Genomic DNA, 24,691 nt, shown 5'->3' with positions numbered 1-24,691 from the left:
GACATAACAGTATAATGTAGCGGTATCATAATTGTATTGTGCCACAATATGTTACAAATAAGGTTTTATAATTGATTTAGGGGTCAGCGACCACTGTCCCATTGCCTGTATTAGGCACAGCACTCTAACCAAAGCACTGCCTCACATTTTGGTTAAAAGAACTATGAAACATTTTAATGAGCAAGCTTTTTTAAATGATCTCTATGAAAGTGACATTCATCTAACAACTGAAATTCCTGATGCTGACTTGGCTCTACAGTTTTTCTCAAACTCATTTATTTGCATTGTTGACAAACATGCACCTTTTAAAAAGATAAGAGTAAAAAGTAGAACAAACCCATGGTTCACCCCTGAACTCTCCTCTCTTTTTCAGTCAAGAAATAAGGCTTGGTCATTAGCAAGGAGGAGCAAGGATGCCTCCGACTGGGCAAGTTTCAGGAAAATCAGGAACAGATGTACATTATCTGTAAGAAAGGCTAAATCTGACTATTACTTTAACCTTGTCTCTAGTTCGTACTCAGATCCTGCAAAATTCTGGAAGGCTGTAAATTACAAAAACAATTAATTCTGTTACACCTATGCCTTCTTCAATTAAGTTTGATGATTGTCTACTACAAGACAAATCAGACATTTGCAGTGCTCTTAACAAACATTTTTCTTTAGCCAGTCAAAGTTTTGACAATAGCAATAATCATTCCTTTATACCTAGGGCTGGACATGATATGCGTATCAGAGACAATGTCAGAGACGATGATCTGGAATTCAGGCTTCATCCTGTGTCTAAGCATACAGTGCTATCTGCTTTATTAGCAATTGATAGTCGCAAATCCACTGGAGAAGACCAGCTAGATCCCCTTTTTCTTCGCACTGCGGCATATATAATAGCAGGAGCCATTATTGCACATTTTTTCAATTTTTCTATTTCCACTGGAGTTGTCCCTACACTATGGAAATTTGCACACATTACCCCGTTGCACAAGGGGGGTGATAAGACTGACCCTAACAACTATCGACCAATATCCAAGCTACCGTGTCTCTCAAAAATACTAGAGAAGTTGGTAAATGATCAGCTCAAAGAATTTCTAAATACCAATAATATTTTGAGCCCTCTCCAATCAGGCTTTAGGCCTAAACATAGTACAGTTACTGCTGCTACTAAAGTAATGGATGATATTATCACTTCTCTTGACAAGAAAAAACATTGTGCTGCCATCTTTGTGGACTTATCCAAAGCATTTGACACCGTGGACCATTCTCTGCTTCTACAAATTCTGCCTGGTATTGGTTTTAATGCAAGTGCCTGTAAATGGTTCCAGAGCTACCTTTCAAACAGACACCATACTGTTAAAATTGGGTAATACTCAATCTGACCCCCTGCTAATAAACCAAGGGGGTCCCACAAGGTTCAGTATTAGGTCCGGTACTCTTCACCATGTACATAAATAGCATACTTTCTCTCCTTTCCAACTGCTCTATTCATCTATATGCAGATGATACAATTTTGTATTGTGTTGCAGATTCTGTACAGCTAGCCTTGGAGAAATTGCAGCAGTCCTTTTTAATATCCTACCAAAATGCCTTCATTAGTCTTAAGCTTCTACTTAATGTAAGCAAGACTAAATGTATGGTCTTTACTCGATCTAAGCATGGCATGAAAAATGATTTTTTAATATATCTACTTTAGATGGGTCTGTTATTGAGAGAGAGTATCACATTATAAGTACCTGGGAATCTGGCTAGATGACAAGTTCACATTCAAGAAACATACTGACTGTCTTGTCACTACGCTCAGACAAAAGCTATCTTTCCTGCACAGAAATAAATATCACTTTCCTGTTTTCTGCAGAAAAAAAGTTAATTGAAGCTACTTTTCTGTCTTCCCTTGACTATGGTGATATTTATTTACAGACATGCACCACTCTCTAATCTGAAGGCACTTGACACTGTCTATCATTCAGCTCTTCGTTTTATTACTGGGGATCCATATAGTACACATCATTGCCTGTTATATAATAAAGTTGGGTGGGCTCCACTTTCTCACAGAAGGGACATGCATTATTATATTTTTATTTTTAAGGCCCTCACTGGCAAACTCCCATTTTATTTATTTCATCTCTTTTAGTTTGGCACTCCAACCCATACCAAACCGCAGCAGCAATTTTTTACTGGAGGTCCCTTATGCCCGCACTGAACTGGGTAAAACAGCTTTTAGTGTCTGTGGACCTTCAGTTTGGAATAACTTACAACAAAGGATGGGTCTTCAAGCCTTTGTGCCATTAGAACATTTTAAAGTTACACTGGGAAGTTTTTTATCACATACTTGCACTTGTTTTAACTCATAAGTTTTAATTCATAGTTTGTCTTAATTCTTACCTTTTATATGATTTATGGTGTATTGTGTATGTTCATTGTTTATATATGATTTTATATGTGCAATTGTTTGTTTTACTCGACATCATTGTAAATGAGGGCTGGGCCCTCAATGATTCTTCGAGTTTAAATAAATGAAATGAAATGAAAATAATGTATCAAGTCTTGCAATTTCATCTGCGTTGTGTCTCCTGTGAGTTATATTTCCTTAACTGGGAGCCTCTGCAGCACTGTTTTTTTTCTGGAATCTGACTTAAATATACTGTATACTGTGGCTTCAAAGGTTTGGCATCATTTTCGAAACCCTGGAAATGATGGCATTAGATATTATGTGTAAAATGCGATTACGCATGTCATAATGAACAAATGCTTACAAATTATCTTACTCTTACACATGCTGTGGCCAGGGCCGCTGACAGCTTTTGCTGGGGCCAGGAAAAAGTCATCTGAAAGGGCCCACTACCCAATACATACAATGTAACAGGGACCCAATTCTGGGTCCTCTATCTATCTCCCTGGGCCCGCGACAAAGTACCCCTTTGTCCCCCCCCCTGTCAGCGGGCCTGGCTGTGGCAATACAATATTGTGTAACGAATATACAGCGCGTAGACTGAGCTGATTTATCCAGAGCTGAAGACAGTAATGACAGCATACACATGCAAGACTCTCAAGCATCATGCAATGAAACTGGTTTGTTTATAGTACTGTGCTGTACAGTGTGTTGAAGTTTTGGCATTTTGTGTGGCACAGATTCAATATCTTCCGCAGATATGCATGGCTATTTGACGATATTTGGACGTGTGTGTGTGTGTGTGTGTGTGTGTGTGTGTGTGTGTGTGTGTGTGTGTGTGTGTGTGTGTGTGTGTGTGTGTGTGTGTGTGTGTGTGTGTGTGTGTGTGTGTGTGTGTGTGTGTGTGTGTGTGAAAGAGAGAGAGAGAGTATGCGTATGAGTATGAGTTTGAGTGTGTGTGTGTGGATTGTAAAGATGTGAGTAATGTTGTTTTACTGTATGTGTGTGTATGCCTTTGCATTTGTACGTATGTGTCTGTTTGATTTCACAGTAAATGTGTGTAATTTGTGGTTATGACCATATTTCCACACCTACAGTTTGCTGTAGTTGTATTTGTGCACTTGTAACAGTGAGTCTGTCTGTGTTTGTGTGTGTGTGTGTTTGTGTATGCGTGTATGCATGCACATTCTTGTACTGTGTGTGATGTTTATGACGCCTGTGTCTGTGTGATTATATACAGTAGATGCCTGCCTGCCTGTGTGCGTGCGTGTGGTTGTTGTGTGTGCAGTTGTAGCTTTAGGATCCATGCAGTCTCAGATCCCCTTTGCTGTGTTTGGCGAGGCTCCTTTCTTCAACCCTGATGCAGTCTGACAGTAAAGCAGGCTAGAAACCAGCGCTGCGCTAAACCCCAGAGCAGCCAAACGGCTCCGCGGGCAATTACAATGTCACAAGCGTCACGATGGAGCAGAGCAGACAAACGCCCGCAGCACCACCATGGAGTCCAGTGTTTGTGTGTGTGTGTGTGTGTGTGTGTGTGTGTGTGTGTGTGTGTGTGTGTGTGTGTGTGTGTGTGTGTGTGTGTGTGTGTGTGTGTGTGTGTGTGTGTGTGTGTGTGCGTGTGCGTGTGCGTGTGCGTGCATGCGCACGTGCATGCGTGTGGGTGGGGGGGGAGAAACACTGAGTGCTGTGGCTCATCTTGCTTGCACAGGCATTTCGAGAGGCCACAAAAAAATAAAAACGCTTCGAAGAGTAGATGCAGAGGTTAATCCTCGCTGCTGCTGCTGCCGCTGCTGCTACTGCTGTTGCTGTGCATTCTGCTTTGAAATACATGTGGCACTGGACCAAGGCTGTAGGGTTTTTGGGTTGGTTGGTTGGCTGGGGAATTCAGAATTTTTTAAGCGGGTATGACTCTCTTACTCTCATTCGGCAGATAGCTGCTATTAGTGTTTGTGATCATCAGATCATTCAGTAGGAAGAAGAGCTTCTCAAAAGAAGGAGGGAGTTCATGATCTCCAACCTAGAAATAAAAAATAAATAAATAAACAAACAACATGCGCTCATGCTGGGACCTCACCTACTTTAAAGAGGTGTCTCTCGCATTTGGCAGATAGCTGCTGTTGGTATTAGTAATAAGGTCATCCGACAAGAAATGGACTTCAAAAGGAATCAAATGTGTCTAACCTAGAAACAATAAAATAATGAAGTAAATTAGCCTCGTAAATCAGCTTAGGATGGCCGTCTGCGGGTAAAAAAGACTAAAAATGGGATTTGGGCAGGTTTTTCTGCAGATGTATTGCCATAGAAATCAATACAGTTAAGTTCAAACTGAGCGGGATTTAGTGCTTCCAGGTGGGTTTTGAGCATTTTTTGGGCTGGAAATCATCAGACTCATATGGCAACCCTGGCGGTGGGTGGGATGCAAGAACCCACATGCTGACGCTGGGTGAACCTCACCTACAGTACCCCCCGCCCCCCTGGTCCTTCTCTTCTGGTGTTCCCATGGGAACACAGCTGCCTGGTGTTGAGTCAGAGTCATTGTGAAGCTGTTGCTATCAGCATGTGGACTACGCTAGCTCTGGCTCTGGCTCTGGCTCATGATGCTACTACACTGTGCTGAGATTACTGTGCCATTGCCGTAAATCTCGTCATCCCCATCCCCATCATCATCACTCTGAATCTGGGTGACAGACAGACTGCTAATCTGTCAAATAACAAGGTCACTGGCCTTTTTTATGACTCTCTTTTTTCATTTTTTTTGGAACCGTATGTCTTTTGCGTGAATAATCCAGCATTGATAAGGATGTTTTATATCCCTGGATGTGAGAGATTAAGGGGTAGTCATCAGGTTGTGGTGCAGTTTTAAACAAATGGAGGTTTTAATATGCAGTCCCTGGCTTGGCTCACTCCCCTGTTTCTAGTCCTGTTTCTAGTTGTTCTCTCCTGCAGTTGTGATGTGTACACCCCCTAGCCAACTGCCATCATAAACACACGCACACACACGCACACGCACACACACACACACACACACACACACACACACACACACACACACACACACACACACACACACACACACACACACACACACACACACACGCACACACACACACACATGCACGCGCACACACACACACACACACACACACACACACACACACAATCCACATTCAGGCGCATTCCCTGGTATTGTATAATCCTTTCTATGGCATGTCTGTATATGAAAGAAATATGTCTGCTGCAACTGTACTCTGGCTGGTGTGTTGTGTTTGTACTGTATGTATGTGTCTGTATGTGTCCCTGAATACCGGTAAATCTGGAGTAATTCACCCAGGACCCTCCACTCTGCCTTACAGGGGGAGAGCGGCTCGGCTTTGTTCTTCAAGGGGTCTACTGGGAGAGAGCCATGGCAGATTTGCCACCGCAATAAACGACAAGCCTGTGCAGTTTCACAGAATGACTTCTCCCTTTATAACACCCTCTTTTCCTCTCCTCCATTCTGTTCATCTCCCTCTCTTTCGCTTCCCCCTCTATTTTTTCCTCTGTCTCTTCCCCTCTCTCTTTGCCTCTCTCTCTCTCTCTCTGTGGTGTAGTGACTACATCATAAAGGAGAAGACGGTTCTCCTTCAGAAGAAAGACAATGAGGGCTTCGGCTTCGTGTTACGAGGCGCTAAAGGTGAGGCCCAGTTTACGGTCCCCACGTCCTCAGCCTCACCTGTCTGAAATACTGCATCCTATTATTGCAATCCTCTCTACCCTTTCTTTCTCTCCCATGCTCTCCTCCTGGCATTATCACTAGTGGTAGATAGCACATTGTGCATAACGGAGCAAATCGTATTATCCTTTCTCCCACCACAGGTCTTTTATCGTCTGCCTAGGTCTTATTCTTCATGCTCGCTCTGTTTTGTTGCTGTTGTTGTTGCATTCAGTACAGTACTACATCTCTGTCTCTGTCTCTCTCCCTCTCTCTTTCTCTTTCTTTCTTTCTTTCTTTCTTTTTTTCTCTCTCTCCATCACTCACTCACTCTCTCTCTCATACACACACACACACTCTCTCTCTCTCTCTCTCTCTCTCTCTCTCTCTCTCTCTCTCTCTCTCTCTCTCTCTCTCTCTCTTTCTCTATCTCTCTCTCTCTTTCTGCGTTCTTTCTCTCTCTCTGTTCTTTCTCTCTGTAGCCCAGACTCCCATTGAAGAGTTCACTCCCACGCCAGCCTTCCCTGCTCTGCAGTATCTGGAGTCCGTGGACGAAGGGGGAGTGGCCTGGAGGGCCGGACTGCGAATGGGAGACTTTCTCATTGAGGTGAGGAGTGATGCTGGACGTTGCTTAACTCTGTCCTCCATTTATCCTCATGTTTATATCTCTAATGTTTATCGGGACAATGCACAATATACCGTATACATGTACGTAATAGATACAAGCCATAAGACTAATTTTCATCAGCTGTCCCTCATGTCTCTGATGGAAATGGGACTTTCTCATTTAGGTGAGGAGTGATTCTGGATGTCGCTTAACTCCATTTATCCTTATGTTACTCTAATATGAAGAGCTTCATTGCATTTTTTGACTTTTGCATTTTATTATTGGAAACGACTGTTCAGATGTCCTATCATCTATGTGTGAACATACTTTTTAAGCTTGAATAAAATTCATTTTGCAATGCAATGCCCAATACTAAAAATTTCCCAAAAATTTGCTGAATAATTTTGGCATTTTTCTAAAAAGCTCTTCATATATTTAATATTTATCGGTTCAATCGGGCACAACATAAACATAATTGATGCCCATTATAGCCATGAGGCTAATTTTCGTCTACCGTCCCTGAACATTCAAGTGTCTGATGGAAATGGGACTTTCTCATTGAGGTGTGGAGTGATGCTGGATGATGGAGCCCATCGTTGGCTCCCAAGTCTTAGTGATTGATTCTTTGGTCTGTCTTGTTAGCTTCTGGTGCTTGGAGCTTTGACTGCAAAAGCATTATTGGTTAGGCTGCAGGGACAAGGGTTTGTTGTGTAAATTGATATTCAAGACAGCTGCTCTGCCAGTCAGTAGTAAGTTGTAACCACAGCTGAAGCCTGTGCGGCACAGCACCACATTGTCCTAAAAGATTTGTGCTACTGGTGCACGTCTGTGTGTGTGTGCGTCTGTGTGTGTGTTTCTATCAAGCTGCAGATCTTAAAAATGCATCAGTCGGTCGATGGATGCAATTGCTGCAAAGCAGACTAATGAGGTTTAAGCTTGTTTGTGGGTGGCTGAAGGGTGCGATTGGGCGAGTGAGCCTGCCTGGTGTGAAGATGGCGGTGTGTAGGCACGCAGCGAGAGCAGAGCAGACGAGACAGCCAAGAGCGCTCGGAGCCTGGCTGGCTGCTTGGAAACCCACTGGCTGGGTCAGGGTGCCCACTGAAAGGCTGCCGTGCAGTGCCGTGCACACCCACCAATGGCGATTTCATAAACGCTTTTAACTGCTACAAGCAGCAGATACACCAGGCTTATTCACACCAAGCTAATCTTCAGTGTGGTGTGAGAGAGGTTTTTTGGGACCAGCGCTTCATGATTAGGTTACATTAGCAGCCATGCTTTATTTGGATTGTTGTAAAGATGGTAATTTATCATAATGTCATTGTGTGTCTTATGTTTTGTACCAGGTTTAATGAAGGTGGTACTACAAGTCAGTAGGTGTACTGTCTAAATAAATAGCAAAGGCCTTTGTTTTAACAACAGCTATGTGAGAATTAAAAAAAAAAAATGAAACCAACAAGCACAAGTAGTTTTACGAGGTTCTGAAGGCACTGAATGTGTTCTCATAGATGAAATTAAAGAAGGCAGCACGCTCATCTTGTCTGACCTTTGTCAAGAGCGTGAACTATCAAAACAGTAGCATTTTTTTTCATGAGCATATTTTTCATCAGTGTTTGCAAGAGTGTGTCGCAAGAATGTGTTTGAAAAACACATGCATGCTATACATGGACTAGGTACAGTGGTAGGGCACATGTCATGGCATGACATTAGCCTGCCAGCTAAAGGCAAAGCAACAGCTCAGTTCCCCAAGGGGGGGCACACAGGAGGCGCAAGGACAAAGCGGACGAGCTGGTATGAGTCCTGAACCTGTCAATCATCCGGCGTAAAGAACTGCGTCTACATAGAAGCCATGGCGATGCGGTGCGGCGCTCGGCTCAGCTCAGCTCAGCTCTCTTACTGCTTATAAGTTGAAGTGAGTCACACGAGTGGCCGCCTTAGTCAGCCCGGTTTTCGCGGTCTGTTGAAGGTAATCTGCTGCTGGTGACTATGATGAATCCGTGGCTGAGCGCTCATTAGGACGGCTGTTGAGGGAGGGGGCAGAGAGAGAAAGAGAGAGAGAGAGAGATTATGAGGAAGAGGATGATGCTGAAGGCTTTTAGTGGGCTCCACATAGACATGATCAAAAAGGATGTATGGAAGAAATGTTTTTGCTTTCAGGAATATTTTCTTATGTCACGGAGGGGGGGGATCGCGCAGGGAGTTTGACATATTTCTGAATACTTGTGAATACTGGGAAAACATTGCTTCAGAAACATCCCTTTTTTTAACCAAAAAAAATCATCTGTATTCAGTCTGTTGAACACATTTAAATCCATCAGTGATTCAATTGTCACCACAGTTTCCCTTGCACAATGACACATGTTCATATTTTCATGTTCCTAATGGAAGAAATGTGATCTTCTTGACTTTTCAAGTTGGTGTGTTTCAAAATGCCGTTATTATGAGGAAAACATTCAGTGTGACATGAAGGTGTACCTGAATTTCGTCAGCCTTGGATTTGGCACTCATGCATGAGTCACTATCTTTCTCTCTTTCTTTCCTCCAAGCACCATGTGGTACAACTATTGGACATTGTTTCTGGGTGGCTGCCTGAAGGGATAATGGAGGGCATATTGCAGGTTTTCCCTCAAAAATAAAAAATTAAAGGCTTTTCTTGATAAATGTTTCCTCTATAATTCTAAAACACTCCAGCTTGGTACATGTTAAAACCTGTTTTTCTCCCAGCTTTTCCTGGACAAATTGCACACTGCTAGTTAATTGGATGCATTCAGCGGTGCACATTGTAAAGGTTAGAACAATCTTAGCAAAAGACATCTGGCATGTTTGAATAAGACATGCAATCCGAGTCTGCACTCACAGAATGGGCTGTTACCGTAAATATTGTGTCATTCAGAACACTGCTACAGATTCTGCCATTCTATATCGAGGTAACAATTAAGAGTAGATTCCAAAGGGTAGATGTTTTTTAACCTCACCTAGAGGTTTCTTTCTGCCAAACATGGCCTGATGAGCAATAAAAACCTGATAGAGCTCAATCACAAGGTTAATCAACAAGATAATGGCCAATCTCTCATCGTAATTACTTACATTTTGAACCACGCCACATTATTTGACCAGCTGCAAATTTCTATCATTTAAACGAAATCAAGCTGTGTCATCAGGCTGAGGTTTAGATATGGCCCCTGAGACTGGTGAAAATGTCCGGGTGGCGATTATCTGTGAGCATACAGCCTGTGCTGTGCTCACCATAATGCAAGTCTATTTTTTGTTTGTTATAATTGATGATGGTCTGAGGAGAAGGGTAGAGTTGTCATTGCATTGTTAAGTGTAATCATCCATTCCCACTACCATTGTTAAACTGAAAGCTGGGACTTTCATGTATTTGGAGTAAAATTCTGTCTGCTGTAAGAAGGCAAGCATAAGTGACAGGAGCAAATTTATAGAGAATGATCCCTTCAGGAGTCAAAACGATGGCATTGGACCATTTCAGGATATATACTGAATTCTCCCCTGACATCCACTAATATGATTTCAAATCGACCATGGTGTAATTGAGTTTATGGGTTGCCTTGACAGCATATTTATAATGGTCAGACGTCAAGCTCGCCGAATGCCTTTGGCTATTCAAGATGCTGAGATACAGTATATCACGAAAGTGAATACACCCCTCACAGTTTTGCAGATTTTTGAGTATATCTTTTCATAGGAAAGCATTACAGAAATGTAACTTTGACACAATGATTAGTGACCTTTTAACAACATATTTAACCGCTTAAATTTCTTGTTCACTCAGAAAAAAACAAAATACAGCCATTAATGTTTGAACATGTACTCACAAAAGTGAGTACACCCCAGATTAAAATCCGGTAGAGAAGGGGCTATGTTGGCTCGAATTGTCTCGAAATGAAACGAAATGAAAAGGGATGACAAGGGAGGTCATCAGTGTGCGTTTCAACCTTTCTTTGCATTGAACTTTTACATTTTGAGTCTGCATCTGGCTTAAATAGATTGGTGTGAGATTTGAATGCAATCCTATGGAGAATATCATGATCTGCTTCAGTAGTCACAGTGCATGTTGACATGCATGTTTCTTTTAGGTGTATTTCAGATTGCCAATGTTGACAGCATTCATGCATCCCCAAACCATGTCAGTCCCACTACCATGCTTGGCTTATGAGAGTCTAAACCTTTTTTGTACAACTCACTTGTTTACCACCACACATGCTTGACACCATCTAAAGCAAATTTGTTTATCTTGGTCTCTTCAGATCACACAACATGGTTCCAGTGATCCATATCCTTGGTCTGTTCATCTCTCTTGAGACCAAGATAAACAAATTTGCTTTAGATGGTGTCAAGCATGTGTGGTGGTAAACAAGTGAGTTGTACAAAAAAGGTGTATCCTCTCATAAGCCAAGCATGGCAGTGGGACTGACATGGTTTGGGGATGCATGAATGCTGTCAACATTGGCAATCTGAAATACACCTAAAAGAAACATACATTTCAACATGCACTGTGACTACTGAAGCAGATCATGATATTCTCCATAGGATTGCATTCAAATCTCACACCAATCCATTTAAGCCAGATGCAGACTCAAAATGTAAAAGTTCAATGCAAAGAAAGGTTGAAACGCACACTGATGACCTCCCTTGTCATCCCTTTTCATTTCGTTTCATTTCGAGACGATTCAAGCCAACATAGCCCCTTCTCTACCGGATTTTAATCTGGGGTGTACTCACTTTTGTGAGTACATGTTCAAACATTAATGGCTGTATTTTGTTTTTTTCTGAGTGAACAAGAAATTTAAGCGGTTAAATATGTTGTTAAAAGGTCACTATTCATTGTGTCAAAGTTACATTTCTGTAATGCTTTCCTATGAAAAGATATACTCAAACATCTGCAAAACTGTGAGGGGTGTATTCACTTTCGTGATATACTGTATGAGTCTTGACATGCATTTTTATAGGTCCTCAGTTTATAGTCCATTCTGAGTAGTTACTGCACAGTGGCTGTTCTCAATCTTACTCAATCAAAGAATGCATCCTTCTAGCCTAATGGTTGGACATCCTCCTAGGTTTCTTTGATTTCCTCAGGGGTTTGAAATGGTGTGAAAATTAAATGTTACTCATGTAGATTGCAAATGGGATTTGAGGACATAACTGTAGCACCCGGAGCTTCTCCACACCAAAAAAAGGGTTTTGATCAACTGTATTTCATGTGAAACGGACCTTGCACAATGCTTGTTTCCATAGTGAAGCTATTTTAAGCTTCACCTGATACTGTGTGCTGCGAGCGATTTGGTTGAAGGACTCTGGTTTCTGTCATTCTGTGTCGGTATTCGTATACATCAAAGGCGACGATATCTGATTTGAATCCTCGACTTGTGATAACAGGAGAGCTTTTAATAGCATCATCTGAGATGCATGGGCATGAGTGCCATGTTGTTTTGCACAAAGCGATCACCAGAAGTATCACCTATTAAACTAGCGTATTTGAATAGTGTGAATACTGTTCATTTGCACGCATTCACACACTTCCCTCCTACATGTGCTTATTGCTCAAGGGATCCTTACATGGACCTAACACATGTTTCATTTCAGTTCAGTAGATGGGTGAGTTCTGGGTACGCCAGTTAATTTGCCTTTTAAATGAACAATCAGTTTCCCAATTCCCCAAAAACAGAGGAGGTGACAATACAGGATGTATGCAAAGAGGACTGTATGGTTTGCCGCTCACTCAACGGTTTGGATTGGTGGTAATTTACCGTCATGGCAAGAGACACTTCTGCCTGATTACGGAAGATGGTCTAGAATAGCTGTCATCCAGAATTATTTGCATTCTAATGTGGGGTTCAGAGAAGCAACATTTACGTTTACATGAGACATTCAATTCAGAATTAACAGACTTAAATTCTGAATAAAGCTTAATTCCGTTTTGAACACGTCAACTAAACACCTCTTAATTCGGAATTTAAGGAAAGATCAAAGTAAACTTCACTGAACTATTTCATTCTGAATTATTAATTTGGAATTAAAAACATCATGTAAACGTAGTGAGTGTGAAAGAAGGGAGACGTGCTCTTGAGATTTCTCACACTGATTTCATTGTCTCACTGATTTAATTTCTGTTGGCTCTCCTTCCTTACTGATTCTGGTAAACCAACTTTCTGTTGTTACTGCTGTAATTTAGTGGTGCAGTATGTGCCTTATTGGACTTGGTGGGACTCAAAAGTTTGTCCACTTTCGACAGCATTTACAAATGAAGTGCAATGCATTGAGCCTCATCAAACGATCGACCGTTACAGTTCCCCACAAAATACTGATATCTTTTTCATACTTTGAACAGTTTTTTCTCTCCAGAGCTATGTAACAATATTCATGCTGGCTCTGTGGTGTGTCATAACAGTTTGAAGATAAGGGCCAGTTTTCAAATTGATTTGTTGGTATTGTTGTGGTGGTTGCTGATATGTGGTATTGCTACGGCAGTATTTTGTTCACAATCATATGACAATTGATCACTGATGCTCTCTCTCTCTCTCTCTCTCTCTCTCTCTCTCTCTCTCTCTCTCTCTCTCTCTCTCTCTCTCCCCTTCTCCCAGGTGAATGGGGTGAACGTGGTGAAGGTGGGCCACAGGCAGGTGGTCAACATGATCCGTCAGGGCGGCAACAGCCTGATGGTGAAGGTCGTCATGGTGGCGCGGAACCCCGAGATGGAGGAGGTGCCTAAGAAGAAAGGTCAGAGTTCAAACAGGGGTCACCCCAACCAAGCTCCCTCAGGGGGCTCAATCGTATGCCACTCATTGTTGTTGTTACAGCCTGCCATGTTTATTTTCAGCTCCACATTAGACATGGAATTATCACACTCAGGAGAGCACCCGGAGGCAGAAAATACAGAGGTCTCTGGAGAGCCTTTGGTGGCTCTTTTTGTGTTTTGCGATCAGCTGTTCCTCTGGGCTGAATAAACAGTGGGGTGTATCTGTAGGACCTGGAATTCACGCTTAATGATTGAAATTGAATTTAAAAAATGAATGTTTTGATTTTGTTCCTCGAGAGGGACATTAGCGAGGTCGGTGCTCACCCAAGCGTGGGCAGGTGTTCACCCAAATTCTTATGGTGGCCACACAATTGGTGAACTGTGTTCTGTATACGTTAGGAAATATCAGTATTACATCTCTGTGATTTCCTTTAGCTTTGATTACAAGGCATGGAAGAAAGTAGCTGAAAAGTTCACCGAAATGAACAATATCAGCCATCCTCATTCTTTTTTTAGCAAGTCAGTTTTCCCCTCACAATTTCTGTTATGAATGGACTCTTTACTCCATAATTCTGAGAGAGGCTTCTGAGGAAATGAAGGATGAATCACAGCACACTGGTATCTTTGCTGGTAATTTATTTCGTGAACAATGCGTTTCGCTATTGCTTCATCAGGTTCACTCTGACATAACGCATGTCACCCAAAGGTGACAAGGGTGATTACCTGGTCACATGACCTCACCCACATTCAACCACTCCACCCATTTAAGTGCTAGACAACACCCAATCCTGGTTTAGGTATGTATATTATCACATCCTACCATTTAAATTACTATACAATTCTCATGCGTTTTACCAGATAAATATGCTCACATCCCTGTATCTATATTCATATCCACATAGAGTTCATACAATGCATATCACTCCTCAGATGCAGGTTCAGGCCATTAGTAAATAAAAACACATGATATCAAAGTGCAAAAGTGCTAATCCCAATGTGCAAAAAAATCACAGTATAATCAAAATCCTTTCTCAAAAAATATTAATGTCCATATTGTAGTAGGTCTCTCATCCAGTCCGACATCTTCATTTTTACATTTTTAGAGGCTTCTGAGGCTTTGGGAATTTTCCTATGCATTTTTGGACACAGCATACTCTCACTGTAGGGACACAGAGGTGCGAATTTGGCCAAGCGAAGTGAACTTCGCCATTCATTCCTACGAGGGAGGCGAACGCAAGCAAACCGAAGCAAAGCTAAATTATTAAACCAAGTTGAGGAGCGAATTCGCCTGTGGAGGCCAATCAAATCAACAAAATAACTGTTCCATTCCATTTGATTCGCCGTGATGACCTGATGACGGTTGAGCTGTCAGAATGGAACACTGAATTATGCCTCTCTTCGCCTCGCTCGTTTTGCCTGCTGTGTCCCATAGCATCATGGGGAAGGAAATGCAACAACAGAGAACAAACAGCTGTGATTTCTATCAGAACAACAAAATAGAGGCCTATTAACGTACACTGAGATCTCATCGTTCTGAGTTTTATTTTTCTGTTCATCACGCTTTCCTGGATTATTGTTTTGTTCCCCATTCCCAATAATTGTTCCTTGAGAAGTCATTGAAATGTAAATTGTGATATGAGTGCAGATATAAATGAGCACCACTCTCCTCTTTTCTTTTCTTAGCTCCGCCTCAGGCCAAGCGGCTGACCCCACCAGCCATCGCCATGCGCTCCAAGTCCATGACCTCTGAACTGGAGGAAATGGGTACGTTGATTCAGATTTGGGTTCTTTTCAATATCCTAACTCTTATCCTCGACCGGTGCTTGTGGCCTCTTACTTCCTGTGTGGATAAAATCAATAAAGTTTCCCTGCTGTCAGACTAGCCACAACAACTTTTGGTGGACAATTCCCCATTCAACATCCCGATTGCAAATGAGAAAATGATTGCGCTTTAGCGAGATATTGAAATAAACTTCTGCGTTAAATGATGTCTTGCGACGTCATCACAAGGCCACAAGCACAAGGGATGACGGGGTGGATATTAGAGAGAACCCCTGAAGTTGTTCGTTCATGCTTAGGTGTTTTTTTTAAAAGCAGTGTATTACCAACAGTTTCTACCAATTGACGCAATAGTGTAAGTATGACTGTACAGTATCTCTCAATGGACTGTAAGTTGAGCCGTGTTAGCTGAGCACTTACAGAGTAGAACCAGCTTGAGGAGTGGTAAATTTGACTAAGTGTTTAATTAACACTGTAAATGTGTTGTGCACTGAGGGGATAATAATATAATAATAAGCATCTTCCTGTTTAAATATACAGTAAGTCTCTTGGTCAAATGGTTAGGTCATTGTGGTATTGTTTGTTGTTTTGAAGTGAGTGTAGAAGCTTGTTAGATAGTTAAAGCAAAGAATCGTCTAGTAGAGTATGATGCATCCTGTCAGGTGAACGGCTCCTTTAGGAGACCTGTGGTTAGGAGACCTTTGGAGACTTAAGGTGTAGAATAAATGGAGTTCCCTTAGCACTGTAGATGGCGGTAGCGCACATCTTGTGCAAGCTGCACATCAACCACCAGAGAAAGGGAAGAAGAAGGAGGGGACAACGCCCTTTTAGGACACCGAACTTGAGCCCACTCCTTTGCAGCGGGTAGTCGGGGTTTGGATTATCTTACTCCACTAGACGACTCTTTGGTTAGAGTATCTGCGGCAGCTTGCTTTTCTTCTCATTCTAACCCTCTAACCCTCTACTCCCTGTGCTCTGCTCTGGCTTCGGCGTCCTCTATCTTCAGTGGAAAAAGGTGTGAATCTTTCCATTTTCACCTTCATCTCACTCCTGCTCACACGCGCACTAATACACTGTATATACTGTCTGACCATGAAGACCTCTTCCTCCTCCTCACCCTCCTCCTCCTCTTCCTCCTCACCGTCATCATCAACATCGTTGGCATCATCACTTCACTCCTCCAACTGTGTGATCCTCCAACTGTGTGATCCATGTCACATTGTCATTGGCATGATTGTCCTTGTCACTTGACCTACCATCATGTACAGTAAAAAATCGTGCAGCATGCTCAGACATTCAAATTGAAATCATACGTTGGATCATTTCAAACGCCTGGCTGGCACAGCTAGTTTTTAACACATTTTCTCTCCTCCTGCAAATGGCAGCATCGCCCTGGAAGAAGAAAGCGGGTAATTACTTGTTCCCTTTAAAAAAAAAAAAACGTTTCTGTCTGAGGTTGGAAAAAAAGATGAAATTCAATTTAGTGCAACCTTTATCTCGACCTCTCCGCAAGAAACTTTGATGATTATATGCTGTTAGAATGCTGCGTGCGTCCATACACACATCTCTCCCACTGGAGAGATGTGTGTGGGGTTTTTTTTCTGCTTGCCTGCTGCTGACTGAATCGCTTGCCGTGGAATGTCGTGGAGGGTCACCGACAAATGTCTTGTGTGTTTTTTAGAATACGAATCAGTCCAGGCCACGGACAAGAAGAGAAGCGTCTATCAAATGGCACTGAGTGAGAGCCCCCGAGATGCAATGCACCGCACTCACACACCGCACCGCACCGCACCACCACACTCACTTCAACTTACAGTACATGGAGCATAATGCACAGCATGTGGGCTGGCAGGTGGATGTACTGTAGCCATATGCCAGTCCCTCATATCTCTCTCTCTCTCTCTCTCTCTCTCTCTCTCTCTCTCTCTCTCTCTCTCTCTCCCCTTTGCTCTCTCTCTCTCCCCTTTGCTCTCTCACATACACACACACACACTTTCTCTCTCCATATAATTTTCTATCACAATCTCACTCCCCCTCTCTCTCTCTTTCTCTCTACTCCCTCTCTCCGTATTTCTCTCTCTCTCTCTCTCTCTCTCTCTCTCTCTCTCTCTCTCTCTCTCTCTCTCTCTCTCTCTCTCTCTCTCTCTCTCTCTCCTTCTCTCTCCTCTGTAGATAAGCTGGATGAGATCCTGGCGGCCGCCCAGCAGACCATTAGTCCATCTGAGGGGGGCGCCCAGCGGGGTCACGCAGGGAGGAGAGAGCGCAATAAGGGCTATTACACTAACAAGGTAGCGTTACCATGGCAATACTACCCCATCATGTAACTCCGAGGGTGGGCCAGCACAGTGAGCGCTCGTTCGAGGGTTCTGATATCAGCTGAACTCCTCAAACAATCATGGGCACGCGATCTGATAGGACTAACATCCGTGGGCACATGTCTAAGAGATAAGACGGACTCTGTGGCACCCGTGTGGTGCGGGCTGGGTTAAGATGGTGGTCTGCAGAAGGCATGCATACTGGTGACTGATGAATGTCATTTATGATGATGGTATGCCTGATTGTTGTTGTTGTTGTTGTGAAGATGATGACAACTGATGATGATGATTATGATGATGAGTTGAAGCATTTGCTGTCATTTTTTACTGTATGGAGAAACCTGGGAAGACGGGCTTTGTTAAACCTGGCCAAGGCCTATTTGTTATGGCCCGAGCATTCGAGAAGCAGAAAATATGGATACACTGGTGGTGTGGTGGATAGATACACTTGTTGCCCTGTGTGTGTGTGTGTGTGTGTGTGTTTGTGTGTGTGTGTGTGTGTGTGTGCGTGCGTGCGTGCGTGCGTGCGTGCGTGCGTGCGTGCGTGCGTGCGTGTGTGCGACATAGACCACGGAACGTATTTGAACAAGGGGGGGCCGCAAGGTGGCGGGGGGACACATTTTAGGATGGGGGGTTTGGGGGTCCTCTCCCAAGAAAATTTGCGTTTCCTCGATGCAATTTCATGCATTTTAATGCATTTTTGTCCACCTTCATGCTGTATCTTACACCGGACAAGGCACTGAAAAGACGGATGGTCCGTTTAGGTTTAGGAAAACGCTTCATTACATTATTACAACATGGGTTGTGTTTAAGTTTGATACTGTCCACAGGTTTTGACTTGGACATTTTTTTTGAAGGCCTTCATTCATTTATTTTTCAAAAAGTTACCTGTTTCCGCGGTCCATGGCGTGCGAGCGTGTGTTTGTGTACTTGAAAGCACTTTGAGACAATTGTATAGTTGTGATATTGTGATATACTGTATAATACATTTTTGATTGATTGATTGATTATCAGAGTCAAACGGATGCACACTGACGGGCTTTAATTTTATGTTTGTTTGTTCGTTTAAATTGGTACATTTTTGACTGTAATTCCCGTTTTTGGCTAGCCTGGTTTTACATCATGCTACATTTCGAATGCAGTACAAGGGGAGGGTAAAACTTTGCCTGGGAAATCCCATGCTGCTTTGCACAATTATTCCGATCTGAAAGACAGCAGGGGTTCTAGATCTTGGGCTCCAATCAGAGAGAGAGGAGGGGTGGAAAGGCGATAACTGCAATTTGTTTAAATAGATACAACTGACACAATTGGCAATGAGCTACGTATATGCCAAATGACACATTCGTAACGCCCAGTAAACGGCCATTTGCAATCGTAAACCACACCTTACCTACAGAAAATTGCATAGGTAGCCTCCAGACTATCTCACTTGTGTTAACCAGACAAGGTAAAACCAGGCTAGGTATTGGCTTGTGTTTTATTTCTGTAGATTAATTAAGAAGATAATTAAGCATAGTGTTTCTCATGCCCCCTTCTTTGTCATCTTCTCTCTATGTATTCTTTCTCTGTTTTGTTTCTCTGCCCATCAGCAACCAAGTTTTGAACAATCAGGTGTTGGCATGATGTCATCAGGGTCTGGGTTTGGTTATAACCACGCCCAGTTTTCATCAAGCCACGCCACCCCACATGGTCTGATGCTTCGCCAGAAGTCCATTGGTGAGTCCAACCTATGCACTCACACCCTCACAATACTATCTCCAGAGCTATAATTCATATGTTCAGCCTGTGGTTGGAGTTCAGAGCAATGATTCCCAACCAGGGGTACGTGTACCACTAGGGTTACGTGAGCATCTATCTATCTATCTATCTATCTATCTATCTATCTATCTATCTATCTATCTATCTATCTATCTATCTATCTATCTATCTATCTATCTATCTATCTATCTATCTATCTATCTATCTAATCTCAGTCCTCTTTTGTGCTATGTATTAAAAGCATTTTCAAGATTTAAGGCTGCCTATCCAGCTACCCAAAAGATCTGAGCTGGCTTTACCTCACTGGCTATGTGGGTGGCTGATCTGGGTGACTGCACTCCATATTTAGTACAATATGTTGCAATCACTGAACAATGACTTTTTTTACTTAACCAAATAGCATGAAGAGGAGGAAAATACAGTCCATGTTGTGAAACACAAAACACATTTTCCACATGAAAAGGTAATGGCTGAATCAGCCTCCTGAGACAGTTGTGCTCAATTGCACTATAAAAGCTAACCCAAGGGGAAAATGTGTTCATATTTCAGCCAAAAAAGCAACATTTTGTGCATGATTAGTAGTAATGATCTACTTATAAATACTGGCTTGTGCCTAATTTTAGCCTGAGCAGATAGTCAAATAATGAAGCCAGGTTGTGAGCAGAGCAGAGGGCTAGCTCATTTGTGTGGTGCTGATTGATTAAACCCCTTTCTCTGCAGTGCTTCTGTTCTGTCGCAGTTCTCTTCTCTCCTCCCTAAGGCTCTTTCCGCTTGCTCCACCTCTTTCTCTGTCTCTCTCTCTCTCCCTCTCCCTCTCCCTTTCTCTTTCTATGTCCTTTTCAGGGTTGGCTGATGACGAGAAGGGCTTCCTGCATCCACCCACCATGAAGCTATCCCGCAGTCTGTCCGTGCCTGGACCCGAGGATATTCCCCCGCCGCCGGAAACCTCGCCCCCCGAGCCCCCGCTGTCTGCGGGTGGCCGCAGGTCCGAGCCCAGCCACCCGTCCGCACACTACATGCCCCCCCACGCACAGCCGCCGGTGGCGGCGCCCCCCCAGCAGCAGCAGCCACACAGCCGCGCCACCTCACGCCGGGAGTCGGCCGACTCCTCCGGGTGGAGGGGGGGAGGCGGAGGCAAGATGGCGCAGCTGAGACGGGGCTACAGCAGTGCCACGCCCCCCGGACCGAGCATGCCCACGGCCAAGGCCACCGCAGTGCCCCCTCCGCAGCAGGCGGTCGCCAAGACGACAGGAGGTCGGCGAGCCGGCGGGAGGGGTCCGCTGCTCAAGCAGCCAAAAGTGGAGGAGGGGGCGGGACGAGCACCACGAGGGGCCCAGGCACATGCACAGGCACAGGCACAGGATTTCGTAGACAAGAGCTCCATCCCCATCCCCACCATCATCGTCAAGGCCCCCTCCACCAGCAGCAGTGGCCGCTCCAGCCAGGGAAGCAGCATGGAAGCAGAGCAACCTCCAGACATGGAGCAGCAGCAGGAGGCTCCTGAGGCCCCCAGCCCGCCCGCCTCTCCACCCTTACCTCCCTCCTTACCCTCGTCCCTCAACCAAGACAGGACTGACATGGTGGTAGTATCTGGACCTCCAGGAGGAGGTGGTGGCACCATGGGCAAAGTCAAGCGGGACCGCGAGCGCTACCGGGACTCGCGGCGGAAGAGTGCCTCGTTCTTCTATTCTTCGGAGGAGGACATGCTGGACGACATGGCGGCCGCGCAGGTGGAGAACGTGTCCCCGCGCCTGCGTCCTTCCAAATCCATCGACGAGGGCTTGTTCTCTGGGGACAACTTGACGACACAGGGGCGCAGCATGCCGCCCGCTTTTGGCCTTCCTCAGTATGCCTCACCGCAGACTCACACGCACGCCACCACCTTCATCCATCCTCTCACGGGGAAGGTTCTAGATCCCTCCTCGCCTTTGGGGTTAGCGCTGGCCGCGCGCGAAAGAGCGCTGAAAGACGACCGACGCACCCGGCGCGAGGAGCGGCACTTTGGCCGGCAGCTGTCGAGCGTGGGGGCGTTCCCTTCGACCGTGCCGTCGTCCAACCCGCAGCAACACAACCCACAGCAGGCCTCTTACATGTACCCACAAAACCAACACCCTCCTGCCATATACCTGGCAGGATCCTCCCCTTCCTCCGCTGCCCCGTCCCCCCTCAGCCGCCCCCAGTCTCCCAGGATGATGCGTCTGGCCGGAGCAGGGCCCTGGTCAGGGGAGGGAGGCGAACACGACAAGGAGAGCTTGGCCAGGGTAGGAGGCATGAAGGTCAGGTTCTCAGAGGAAAGGCAGTCAGCGCTTCAAAACCAGTATCAGTACCACAACCAGTACCAACAACAACAGTACCAGAATCAGTATCAGAACCAGAACCAGAGCCAGTACCAGAGGGAGTGGGAGCGAGAGCCTGACAAGGGGGAGATGTACGGGAGGGGTGGCATGCAACAAGCTCCTCCCGCGCCACAACAGGTTCCCAATCAGCAGCCTCAGCCTCGCAGGCCGTCTTTCCTGCAGATGGACAGCGACGCCAACGTGAACGCCGTAGGATACGCCGGCTCCCACGGCGCGCCTCTACCGCTCTCGGCTGGTCCCACCCAGACCACAGTAACAATCACCGGTGCGGAGGAGGTGCCCGAGACAGGGGTCGGGCTCATGGTGCTCCCCCCTCCTGCTCCGTCCGTCGACATTGACGACGAGTTTGTGTTCGTGGACCCGTTGCCGCCTCCCCTGCAGTTTGCAAACGGCAACGACCGCAGAGGCTCGAGAGGGTCGCCCATATCCACACAACCGCAACCGCCACCTCAGATGCAGCACCATTATCAGCAGTCCCAGTCCCTGCAGCAGCAGCAGCAGCATCATAAGCTATCAGAGCGGCAGACTGATGTCCGTCCGCAGCAGTCTGCACAGTCACAGCAGCAGCTTCAGCACCTTCAGCAGCAACCTCAGCCCCCACCAGATCTTTCTCAGGAGGACTTGCAGCAGCAGCAACCTCCACTGGTGCACCCCTACCTATTCCCTCCCAATCCACTAATCCCTCCCCCCCAGCTTTGCCCAAAAATACCGCCCTCCACCATGACCATCTCCTCATCGACAAACACTTCTAGCCAATCCCTGCCCGCCCAGATCAGCCACCAGGCGGCGGCGTCCCAAATCCCAACGGACATCCCCAGCCAGTCGCTACCCCCACAGCCACCGCCACCCCAGCCCCCGCCCCCGCCCCCACCCACGCTACCACAGCCTCCTCCTCCTCCTCCTCCTACTCACCATCCCCACCATCCCCACCATTCCCACCATCCCCACCATCCCCAACCCCCCTTACCTTCCCCTCAGGCAGCGCAGGCAGACTCTGCGACGTCCAGTCTAACATCTTACGACAGCGAAGTAGCCAACCTGACGCAATCGGTTCTGTCCCCTTCCCTTCCTTCGCCGCAGGCCTTCCCTCCATCCACCCCTCCGTCTTCTCTTCACCCTTCCAACCCTCCACCTGCGTCTGCCTCGGCCGCCGCCGCCACCTCGACCGCCACTGGGACGTCGTCCCAGTCCGTCCACCGGCCGCAGCCTCTCTTCTTCGCCCCGGCACACGGCCAGGATCGTGCCAACGCCACCACCGTCACCTACGCCACCATGACCACCAGCCAGGCCTCTTATGCAATGACCGCCACCACGGCCGTCTCCGTGGCTAATCAGCTGCCTCTGAAAACGGGCGAGAGCCGCGGGGAGTGGCAGGACGCGGTGGTGGACTCCGGGATCGAGGAGCTGGACAGCCACAGCGACCACCACCTGGACAAGCTGGGCATGCGGGACGCGGAGAGAGGAGGAGCAGGAGGAGGAGGGGGGATCGACAGGAGAAGGGAGATCATGGAGCTGAGTGGAGGTAGAGTGGCTGGCAGAGACCGGGCTCACATGGAGCGGAGGGAGTCGCTCGACTCCTCGGCAGCTTACAAAATGCACAATGACGCCATTGCCATCGCCGCCACCGCCACCGGGCACGTCCCACGGACCCACCACGGTGGCAGGCCAGTGCCCCCTCTGCGGCGGCAGCCCAGCGCCGCGCCCATCATGCAGCAGCACCCGCCGCACCCCCACAGGCAGAGGATGCTTGAGGAGGAGGACAGGGCCCACGCTCTGGCTGTAGGCCAGGGTGGCGGCGGTGGGGGCACAGAAGAGGGCGAGGGGCTGCTGCGGGGCCCCGTTTTTATGGACCGTCGACTAAACTCTCCTATGGCCAGCGTGAAGGCCAGCATCATCAACGAGCTCAGCAGCAAGCTGCAGCAGATGGGGGGCTGGCAGGGCCAGGAAAAGCCTCCCTCAGGCAGGTGAGAGTGCGACCCCCACCCCCCCTTCCCCCCCACAATTCGATCACAGCCAGACCGTAACCTCCCCCCGACCCCCTCACACAAACACCCTCAGAAACACCTCAGGCTAATGCAGGTCATGCCCAGAAAGCACACCTTGCTGCACTGCATTTACTGGTACTGCTGGCTCAGCTCAGCAGCGTGCCTGTTGCCTTTTGGTGTGTGTGAGTGACAATGCTGAGAAAGTAGACTCGAGTAGGGTGTTCAGTTGCTCTGCAAAGTCGAGTTACTATGTTTGTGCCATTTTCAGTGATTGTGAAGACAAGGCATTATAATATGATGCCTATATGCAGCAGTTCCATAGCTAAGTTCGTTTGTACCGTTCCATGTACGTATACTTAAAGGAGTATGCCACTATTTTGGGGCTTAATACAGTAAAAATCGTTGGCTGGGGTTTATGAAGGTGGTTAAGTGTCTTATTTTTCATGTTAAGCATTGTCTTGCTTTAAGACAAGTTAAAAGAGGGAATATGTCGCTAAGATAGTGAAAATCAATGGTTCCGTGTAGCAGCTACACGGATCCATTGACTTTCACTAGCTTAGCGACATGCTCCCTCTTTTAACTTGTCTTAAAGCAAGACAACGGCTTACATGAAAAATAAGACACTTTACCACCTTTACAAACCCTGGCCAACGATTTCCCAACTGTATTAAGCCCCAAAATAGTGGCATACCCCTTTAAATACTTCAGCCTGGATTAGCCATGCTAATTAGTTTGTGAATATGAAAACGTTGGCAGTGTATTATCATTTTCAGACCATTTTGAGGACAATGTGCTTGGATATAGCAAGACCACTGGCTAATAACTACTACTACTGTTTTTTAGTTGATAAAGAAAGCAATTGTAATGTAGCCACATGTCTTTTTTTCTAGCTAGCTAAGGATTCAACAAAAATAGCTAGCATGGGATACTGGTACACTGTAAGTTGTGAATGAATGTTTTTGATGTGCTTTTATACAAGCCTGCTGTATAAAAGTATTGAGTCTGGAACCACGATGACTCATTTACTATAGAAGAAATTTAAAATGAAATAGAAAGTGGGCATGT

The 24,691-nt window shown here is 45.7% G+C and overlaps 1 protein-coding gene across 1 annotated transcript in view; it reads left to right on the top strand.

Annotated features, from left to right (window-relative positions):
• The window catches only part of LOC134467636 (SH3 and multiple ankyrin repeat domains protein 1-like), a 93,524-nt gene that overhangs the window by 63,627 nt on the left and 5,206 nt on the right, over nucleotides 1–24,691 (top strand). Inside the window, exons 17-25 of the mRNA XM_063221474.1 lie at nucleotides 5,971–6,053; nucleotides 6,554–6,678; nucleotides 13,278–13,413; nucleotides 15,116–15,196; nucleotides 16,893–16,949; nucleotides 17,384–17,499; nucleotides 19,116–19,242; nucleotides 20,128–22,525; nucleotides 22,667–23,605. Coding sequence (XP_063077544.1) covers nucleotides 5,971–6,053; nucleotides 6,554–6,678; nucleotides 13,278–13,413; nucleotides 15,116–15,196; nucleotides 16,893–16,949; nucleotides 17,384–17,499; nucleotides 19,116–19,242; nucleotides 20,128–22,525; nucleotides 22,667–23,605 — 4,062 coding nt within the window. The remainder of the gene's footprint in view (nucleotides 1–5,970; nucleotides 6,054–6,553; nucleotides 6,679–13,277; nucleotides 13,414–15,115; nucleotides 15,197–16,892; nucleotides 16,950–17,383; nucleotides 17,500–19,115; nucleotides 19,243–20,127; nucleotides 22,526–22,666; nucleotides 23,606–24,691) is intronic.

This window comes from Engraulis encrasicolus, chromosome 17 (assembly GCF_034702125.1).
Source record: "Engraulis encrasicolus isolate BLACKSEA-1 chromosome 17, IST_EnEncr_1.0, whole genome shotgun sequence".
Classification (NCBI taxonomy): Eukaryota; Metazoa; Chordata; class Actinopteri; order Clupeiformes; family Engraulidae; genus Engraulis; species Engraulis encrasicolus.
This window is presented reverse-complemented; position numbering and strand designations above follow the sequence as displayed.